General features: G+C 35.3%; 1 protein-coding gene across 1 annotated transcript; it reads left to right on the top strand.

The window, feature by feature from the left end:
- Window positions 1–1005: 1005 nt before the first annotated feature.
- Window positions 1006–2506, top strand: LOC145137467 (peroxidase N1-like). The gene is made up of 3 exons (XM_079071601.1): window positions 1006–1529; window positions 1651–1816; window positions 1911–2506. The coding sequence occupies exons 1-3, from the start codon at window positions 1131–1133 to the stop codon at window positions 2327–2329; spliced, it is 984 nt and encodes a 327-aa protein (XP_078927727.1). The 5' UTR covers window positions 1006–1130; the 3' UTR covers window positions 2330–2506.
- Window positions 2507–10189: the final 7683 nt, after the last annotated feature.

Raw genomic sequence — 10189 nt, forward strand, 5'->3', positions numbered from 1 at the left:
AATTTTTTAAAAAACTTTCAATAAACATGTATTCAAAATGTAAAAATATGTCAAAAAATAGACAAAAGTCATAAAACTACATTAATTAATATACATATTAACATAATTTTTTTAGGAAAAAAAAATACAATTCTTACTAATGTTGGTTCAAATTGTTTGATAATATTTACTTTATTTTTCAAACAACCACATAATCTTATTCAACAATACCTAGTTTTGTAATCAACAAACCATTTTTATCTATGCATTTTTGTAAATTTTTTGAAAATGGTTTTGAACGATTTGACTATTATTTTGAATATTATTTTGAATTTGCAATTTGCCTCTTTTTTATGCATGAATATTATTTTGAATTTGCAATTTGCCTCTTTTTTTTTCTATAATTTATAGATAACTTTTGATAAGAAATTATGGAGAGAAAAAAAATTATGTTTAAAAAATCAATGCATTTAAATTGAAGTTTATTTTAGCCGCAACTTTAAAAAAAACTGTAATAACTACAAATGTTTGATATACATTTTTTGTACCTGACTACAAACATTTTATTTATTAAAAGGCAAACAACACCAAAGTTACCGACCCCTATCCATAATTTTTTTCTTCTACAAATATTCAAAGGAAATTTTTTCGAACAAAAATCTATCTAAATTATATTTAATCTAACTACTTTCTAGGGAAAAATGCTACCCCATTGTTGGGCCATGTATGCTACCATCAAAATTAATATTTCTCTTTAATATCGAAATATATTTATGTCTTCTTCAAATAAATATGAAGGGTTTTGAAGGGAATAAGTATTTGCAAATGATAAAATGATTGTTTTAATTTATTGAAAGTCAAAATAAAGCTGTTTTATCAATGGTTGATACTCTCCTCGCAATCTCAACATGATCAAATTGATGAAATGTTGATTAATCTACGAATGAAAAGTATTCTATCTATACCAATTTAACGTCGGATTTGCATGGATCCATTGGCCGACTTTGTTTACTTTCATTGGCTTCGGCATGTTTGAATTTCTCAACACTTGTTCACCTCCACTCACTATAAAATACCTTCTCCTACCGGTTGTCCAATATACCAAACGAATCCAATACTTCAACTAATACAAAACATAAATCTTTCTAGTAATGGAGGTGTTTTCTCATAACAAAACACCCCTTTTCTTTCTTGTCTTGTTTACCTCCTTGATCACCTTGGCACTTGGCCAAACCCGAGTAGGTTTCTATCAGACCTCATGCCCAAGAGTTGAAGCCATTGTGCAGTCTGCTGTCGCAGCTGCTAATCGGGCCAACCCAGGAGTCCCACCTGGTTTGGTTAGAATGTTTTTTCACGATTGCTTTGTTAATGGTTGTGATGCCTCTATCCTAATTAATGGTGCTGGTAGTGAGAGAACTGCTGGGCCGAATACTCTACTGAGAGGCTACGAGATAATCGATGCTGCAAAGACCCAGCTTGAAACCGAATGTCCTGGAGTGGTCTCCTGTGCTGATATTCTTGCTATCGCTGCTCGTGATTCTGTGCTCCTGGTAATTTATTCGTAGCTCAATATTTATATTAGCTTAAGCATTTTGAATGCGCCAGTAGAAATGGTAAAAAGCAGTGTTAAAACTTTGTAATAATTATATATTTTAAATTATTGTTGTCCAGGCTGGGGGAATTGCGCGTTGGCAAGTACCAACTGGTCGGAGAGATGGATTGGTGTCACGTGCAGCTGATACTACAAATCTGCCAGCTTTCAATGACCCCGTCGATGTCCAAATCAGGAAGTTTGCTGAAAAAGGTCTTAACACCCAAGATCTTGTTACCCTTTCTGGTAAGTTAACCACAAAGAATAGTTCAACCATTAAAACTCCTACTAACAAAGAAAATAATAAACTAATGTGTTTCTGGGTTTTATTGATTTCCAGGAGCACATACACTTGGAACAGGAGCTTGTTTAGTGTTCAGCTACAGGCTATACAACTTCAACAACACCAATGGTCCCGACCCGTCTATTGACCCTGCATTCCTTACCACGCTCAGAAATCTATGCCCCAACGGAGGTGATAGTACAAGGCGTGTGGCTCTTGATACTGGTAGCGAAAACAGATTTGACACTTCATACTTTGCAAACTTGAGGAGTGGGCGAGGAGTACTTGAATCTGACCAAGTGCTATGGGGAAACCCTACAACACGTACACTTGCACAACGGTTTCTTGGAGTTAGTGGACTAGTAGGATTGACCTTCAATGTTGAGTTTGCGAGATCAATGGTGAGGATGGGTAATATTGAGGTGAAAACTGGAACTCAAGGAGAAATTCGTAGGATTTGCAGTGCATTTAATTGATCAATGGTAGATCTAAGTGAGAATCTATGATGGTCAATTTTGTTTGGAGTAAGTGTTAATATATTGTGTTTCTTCAGTAATATTCTGTGTTTCTTCAACTTTTTACGTGCGTCTTATTGTTGTAATATATTTTATAAAGAGAAATCAGTAATATAATGTGGTTCCATTGTTTAGATACATGTTAATATAAAATTTACAGTGCTAAGGAATTTCTGCTGTTAGTCGCATATATGCTATAGATCTTCTAGAAGTAATTGAATATTAATAAACTGCAAGCATCTATATTGATTAATGTTCAGTAACTCATCATATAAATTGCATCTATATTGATTAACCACTTTAAAAATCCATAAACATGTTACGTCTGTCATTTGCAATAAGCTTTCAATAAATCTTCTAAAATTTTATAAATAGATCATATTGTACTTATTTAATTAAAATACATACCTATTTCACTTTTATTTATTATTTGTATATTGTGATAAAGTTAAAGACCACTGTCAACAATATTTTTCTTCTCTATCATATTAGGCTAGTGGGTTTTACAAGATGTTAAAAACATGTTATTATATCCAAAAGTTGTCCTGTTATATATATGGTGTTACAACACTAATTGAAGAAATAAACAACATGTTATAACACCCATTAATTTTCATGTTATTATTTCTTTTTCTTTGGATCTTTTTTGATTTATTTAGTTTCTATTTTTTCTATTTGTTTTTTTTTTGTTTTTTAGTTTTGTTATAATGTTTCACAACAAGAAAATGTACCTTTAGGGACGACAAAATGCGTTGCAAATAGTCAAGAAAGTCGCCCCTAAAGGTATTAGGGACGACATGTCGTCTCAATTGGGTCGCCGCAAATACCTCGTAGCTAATACTCAAAAGTCATCCCTAAAGGTGTCGTCCATAATACATGTCGTCGCTAATAGCAGGTGTCGTCCCTAATAATATTCCGGCCACCGGCCAAATATTCCGGCGGGATGTGTGGTCGCTAATGCTTAAGATCTTCCCTAAAGGTGTTGCCACTAATGCTTGTTTTTTAGATAAAATTTATATTTTATATTAGTTTATATTGTAAAAATACAGAATTTATAAAATTATAAAACTTATAATTTAAAAATCCACATTACATAAAACATCAAATAAGATACAGAAAGTATATCACATTAACATCATCTAAATCCATAATAACATCATCCATAACATAAATCAATATATATTAATCGTCGTCCTTATCATCGTTTTCCTCGTCGTTGTTGGTCGCATTGTCGACTTGCTTGCTAAATGAACGGATAATATCTCCAATTGCTGACACAAACGTCGAGTTTTGGAGAAAAGCGTTAACATCCACATCCTACAAAGTAAAAATATATGTTAAAATATATCATACTATAAAAACAAATTTTTATTACTTAACAATTAAATCACAAACACATTAAGTCCTTAACAATTTAAAAAACTACCAAATTCATAACAATTTAACAAACTAACAAACTAACAAACTACCAAACAATCAAACAACAAAATTCACAACAAATTAATAAGTACCTGTGTTGGTTGCGGTGTTTGTGACTGTGACTGCCACCCGATGGGAGCACTTGTACCCGATACGGAAGGCTTAGGCCCGATGCCTCTCACATGTCCCCTTCGAGCACCTAACACCTTCTCAAATAAGGCTATCCAATCAATGGAGTTCGGATCACCACCGGAGTCGGTTATGTGCTGAGTTTGTAAAGCAACCTCAGTAACTAAAGCATTCTGCATTTCATGAAGATTGTCAATATACTTCAAAACAAACACAAAAAAAAAACGCTATTAGCGGCAACAAGGGCCTTTAGCGACGACAAAAACGCGAATTGTCTGATGTTGTCGCTAAAGGTACCTGTCGTTGCTAATGGTGGCGCCCCTAAAAGTTATATTTCTTTGTTGTGTTTGTAAAAACAAATATAAATTAATAAGACATGTTATTTAATTAAATCATAAATTAAACATAACATCTAAAAACTAAAAAAAATATTATACATAAAAAAAATAACATTGAACATAAAAAATACGATATTCCTAATTTAAAAAAATAAAAACGAAACGATCCTAGTCTAAATATTTCTTCTGGATCTAGTCTAAATATTTCTACTGGATCTTCTCTTTCATCTTTCGAAGCACTTGCAAATCTCGTGGCGCCATATTTTCCTCCCTAGTTTGAAGAATTGTGAAATCATTCACCATTTTATCTTCCACTACTTGATGGCGAAGGAATTCCAAGTGTTGGCATTGTACTTCGACTCTTTCCTTTGTTATTAAATTTTGTTGGTCGAACTTTTCTTTAATTTCCGCCTACTCTTGTGCTATTCTTTCAATTTCATCTACACATCGTTGAGCGTGATTCGTTTTTTCGCGTCCAACCGGTCGACATGGGTTGGGGGGATCTCTTTGATATCATAGGGGATGTTACCGGTGTCGGCGTTGAGGTCGATATTAATCGTGCATCAGAAATGTCAAACGAACTTGAATTACGAGACCTATTTGATTGTAGCTCCAACGATGTTGGCGTTTTAATCAATTTTGGATCTTTTGTCACAATCTACTATATTTTTTCATACTCAAAAGCGTGCCCCATTTTGACGTGATATTGCTCCGTTACAACTTTGAACAAATTGAAATCATTCTCATTACTTTGCTTTTGCGAAGAAAGTTTGCAAAAGATCGCAATAAACTTGGTGTACCTATGACTAATTGGAGTCAACTTGCTACTAAGCATACGCACATTGCGATATGAAGGTTTATTCAAAAGCATGTAAACTTTTTCGATCACGACTTCCCAAAAACCAACACTCTTCATACCATATCATGTGGTCGGATTTTTTGACGTCCCGCACCACGCGACCGTAAAAGCGTACTCCTCCTCTGGTGTCCATCATAGTGGAGGTTCTTCAGTTTCTACGATCTCTTTCTTTTTCTTTTTCCCTTTCCCTCTACGTCTTCGACTACGTCTCGGTTGCGTTTCGGGAACCGTACATTGCGTTTGTTGTGTGGGTGGTGGTTGTGTGGTTGTCTGTGGCATAAAAGCAAAGGTATTGAAAAGGTTTTCTTATAGGTTTGGGTTGTATTGCATGTAGCGCAATGTAGGAAATTGCATTTGGGGTGAGGTAAGATTAAAATAGTGTCATTGAAATGGTATTTGTGGTGAGTTTTGAGTGTTGACGAGGTTCATATACCTCTCATATGCCAGGAAACCCGTCGGAGTTTATGTGTTTGTGTTTGGTAGAGGGGTGTTACGGTTTTGTTCCATAATTTGGTTGCAAATAGGATTGATTTTTGTAAATAAAATGGGAGAAAGAAAAGAATGGTATAGGTAAAAAATTGGATATATATATATATATATATATATATATATATATATATATATATATATATATATATATATATAAGTAAATAGGTAAAAAAAATTATTTCTTTTTTGACCATTCAAACGAAAAATAGCGCGTTAGAAGTCGTTACCTTGGCAACGGAGGTCGATAAAACGGGTGGGGGCGGTGTCACACCTCTAAACCGATACGGTGGAAACGTTCGGGGACGGAGGACGTCATGTACAATATCATCACAAATGTATAATAATAATCAAACCAACAACAGCCACTATATTGATAATATAGTGTTTACATTGTATTCGAAACATAGCTTGAATGACTCCAAATGTATATAGTAAGAACTAAGACTAGAAGCTATTATACTCCGTCTTCTTGAAAACTTGTGCGTGCACCTGCCTACTGGTTTCCTGAGAATACAAGAAATTTTGAAAGAGTATCAACATTTAAGTTGGTGAGTTCATAAGCATTTTGTTTTAGAAAACGAGTTGCTTGTTCATTGAAAATGTTCGTATGTTCCTCCAGAAATTCCTATATTTTCTTAGTAAAATTGAATGTAGCCTTAGTCCCTTCGGACCAAAATGTATAATTGTTATCGTATTCTTAAGTAGTAATATTACGTAGATTTTTAATCTATATAAAAGCCATTTGGATGTATGATTTTCGAAATGAAAGTTTTTCTGTTTTGGAAATAGTGCAATGTAGTTTTATGATGATGCAACCCTTATGTATGCATGCTCCCGGGTAAAAGTTACTTCAGATATGTAAGTTCCTGTGTTATGAAATAGTGTACTCCTAGAAAGGCTTATAGCTTCCTTCTAAAATCCAGTATATATAAGTTATATAAAAATCAAGATCGAATAAATCGTCGAATTTAATGGGTCAGCCCCTAAGCCCACAACCAAACAAGGAACAAGATCTAAGACGGACCCAGTCATTTCCAAGTCGATCGTGTCTAAATTTTATATAACTCTGCCGTATACACGTAGCAATTATGGACGAAATCTAACAATCCTAGACGGAATGTAGTCTTAACTACCCTAAGACCTATAGGTGTGAATGTTTGTTCGTGAAAATAGTATATTGTAGTAGTACATAGATAAAACTTCTCTCTTTATAAATGTAGTGTATGGTCAAGAAAAATCCAATATTTTCCTTATAAACTGAGTTGTAGTCTTGAGACCCAAGACCGAAATGTACAAATATTTTCCATACTTATGATAGTAAGTGCAGTTTTAAATAAATAAAACCCTTATGAATGTAAGAATCCCCGTAAACTATATGTGTCGTTGTCTCCCTATGTGAGTTATTATAACCGTGCAATTGACATAATAATGCCTGTTAGGCGTCAAAATGTTTTGATATTTGTCACCCTAGACTTGCCGGTCTAGCTATTGTAAGCAGCTTAGGTGCGGGATTGTCAGTCCCAATATAGATCTATACACAAGTATCACGCTATCCCTACAAGAGATTATGGTTATAATACAGAACTTAACCAGTACTCTAAAGAGTACAATGAAGTAGAGTCACACAAATTTGATTCAACGTATGTGTCGTTGTTGCCCTATGTGAGTTTTTATAACCGTGCAATTGACATAATAATGCCTGTTATGACGTTCTTCAGGCGTCGGAATGTTTTGACATTTGTCACCCTAGACTTGCCGGTCTAGCTGTTGTAAGCAACTTAGGTGCGGGATTGTCAGTCCCAATATAGATCTATACACAAGTATCACGCTATCCCTACAAGAGATTATGGTTATAATACAGGACTTAACCAGTACTCTAAAGAGTACAATAAAGTAGAGTCTCACAAATTTGATTCAACGTATGTGTCGTTGTTTCCCTATATGAGTTATTATAACCATGCAATTGACATAATAATGCCTGTTACGACGTTCTTCAGGCGTCGGAATGTTTTGACATTTGTCACCCTAGACTTGCCGGTCTAGCTGTTGTAAGTAGCTTAGGTGCGGGATTGTCAGTCCCAATATAGATCTATACACAAGTATCACGCTCTCCCTACAAGAGATTATGGTTATAATACATGACTTTAACCAGTACTCTAAAGAGTACAATGAAGTAGAGTCTCACAATTTTGATTCAACGAGTTTACGTGTAGTGTGAATGAAAACCCCTTTTTGTAGTGCAAGTGAAACCTTCCTTAGTATGTTCGTAGTCTTAGTGTACCCTAAACTATACCTATTATAGTTTATCATATGTGTACCTTCCTTAGTATGTTCGTAGTGTTAATGTACCATAATTACACCTATTATAGTTTATCATATGTGTACCTTCCTTAGTATGTTCGTAGTGTTAGGGTACTATAAACTATACTTAGTATGGTTTATCATATGTGTTGGTAATGATGGAAGACCCTTATGTGAATGTCTATTTTTGTTTCATGGAAGTAAACTAACATGAAATACAATCCACATTGTAGCTATTTATTTCTATACACTTTGCTCAACATGTTACAAAGTGTCAATGAATTTATAAACTATTTTATTAGTTTTAACTTTTCTGTCACTATTTTTAGAAAAATCATGGAAAAATCACTGTAAGATAAAAACTGAATCCGTAAACTCTGGGAATTCAGAAAATGTGTCTAGTTTGTTTGTAATTTTTATTATGATTTCTAGTGATTTCTAACCAATTTGAAAATGTCCATCTTCACAGACTGGTCCGAAATCATTTCTGAAATGATAGGCTTTTTTGTAAAAATCGCCATAAATTGTAGAAAAATCGTATGAATGTGTGCAGGTAGTCGTTAGAAAGGTATAAACCTGAAATAAATGCATATTGAACAGTTTTGAAAAATATTAAGTTTAAGATGGTCAAAACAGTTTGTGAATAGACCATTACGTTTCTGTTGAAAGCTGTTGATTTAGTTTAGAATATGTTTTGGGTGTTGTAACTTGTATTCCCGCCCAAAAACTAGAAGAAAACATGAAAATATAGGAGTATGGACTCACCTTTTGTGATTTCTTGTGGAGGAAGGTTGAAGAAGGGGAGTTTCAAGTCAAGAACACTTGAAGGATGCTAGAAGATTTGAAGATCCTAAGAACAAATATGTCGATATTTGTATGAATGCTCCATGATTTGTATGATGAAGTGTAGAATATTTAGGAGTTAAATGAAGAAACTTAACAAGAATGGAGGAAAAACTCAAGAATACTCCTCGTCCAGAAGATCGTAATCTGAGAGAGAGAGAGAGAGAGAGAGAAGTGTGTTTTTGGTGAAGGTAAATGAGACTTTGAGTGTAAAAAATAAAGATCCCTTGGGTGGATTTGGTTAAGGTAAATCTGATGGAGTGTTGGGAGGGGTTGAAAAAGGACAATGATTTAACTAGGTAGTGTGTGAATAGTGATGTAAAGTGGGTGATTACTTTATGCATAAAATAATATGAGCCTTAGACGTTATTCTTTGAAAATGTGATCTAACTCTTCAAGTTTGACATAAAACAGGAGTTTAGAGGGTTTAAGTCATGAAAAAGGCGAGTTTGAGGAAGTTCCCGGCGTCAAAGACTCCTAAAATTGCAAAAAGGTCCGAAATGGTCAAAAATCCAGAATGGGGTCCGAGTCTGCGAGGGTTTCGGGGTCAAGAAGTCATTTCCAGAGCAAAAAGATGAGTTCCGAAGTTGGCCTTCAAGTTTCAGAGTCGAATCAGCACAATCCGGAGTCAGGAGTGTCAGGAGTGTCCGGAGTCAGGAGCATCCGTACGGAGTCAGGATTGTCAGGAGTGTTCGGATGTCAGGAGCGTTCTTCCGGAGTCAGGAGTGTCAGGAGTGTACGGAGTCAGGAGCCTCTGTCCGGAATCAGGAGTGTCATGAGCGTCCGTCCGGAGTCAGGAGTGTCAGGAGTCAGGAGCGTCCGTCCGGAGTGTTAGGAGTGTCCGGAGTCAGGAGCGTCCGTCCAGAGTCAGGAGTGTCAGGAATGTCCGGAATCAGGAGCGAAATTGTCCGGTTCTTGAGTAGGTGTTCCGATTCAAGAGGGTTCCGGACCAAGAGGGTCCTTTTGGTTTTTCTCCTTTGGTTTTGAGTTGTTTTCAACAAAGGAAGGGGTTGGGATAGTACGGATGTTTATAAAAAGTTGAGAGAGATCCGGGAGAGATTTGGGAGAGATTTGGGAGAGAGAGGGAGAGATAGAGTGGGAGAGATTGAGAGAGACTTTGTTTATGACTTTCGTTAGTGTTTGACCCCGTAATGCAAGGTTTGTTAACCCCATTATGCCTTGTTATGAGTGTTATTCAGTTATTCACCCCCAAAGGGTATGTAATAGTGTTTTATCGAGTCGTTACATTACTCACCCTGATTAGGGTTTAGATTTTTTTGATCATTCGACACTTCCGAGTGATACTTTGTATTAAGATAGAGAGTTGTACACTAGTAAACATAGAGTAAGTCTTATCATACAAGTACTAGTTGAGTTTACCGGTTTGACTTGTTGACTTTATTTGACTTTGACTTGACCAGAAATTGACGGTTGTCACATCAT

Source organism: Lactuca virosa, chromosome 9, assembly GCF_052849685.1.
Source record: "Lactuca virosa cultivar CGN04683 chromosome 9, Lactuca_virosa_CGN04683_v6, whole genome shotgun sequence".
In the NCBI taxonomy this organism is placed as follows: Eukaryota; Viridiplantae; Streptophyta; class Magnoliopsida; order Asterales; family Asteraceae; genus Lactuca; species Lactuca virosa.

Excerpts from the sequence above, each read along its gene's own strand:
- LOC145137467 (XM_079071601.1), top strand. The coding sequence starts at position 1,131 with ATGGAGGTGTTTTCTCATAACAAAACACCCCTTTTCTTTCTTGTCTTG. Across the intron at positions 1,530-1,650 it reads CTCGTGATTCTGTGCTCCTG|GCTGGGGGAATTGCGCGTTG; the intron begins GTAATTTATTCG and ends ATTGTTGTCCAG. Across the intron at positions 1,817-1,910 it reads AGATCTTGTTACCCTTTCTG|GAGCACATACACTTGGAACA; the intron begins GTAAGTTAACCA and ends ATTGATTTCCAG.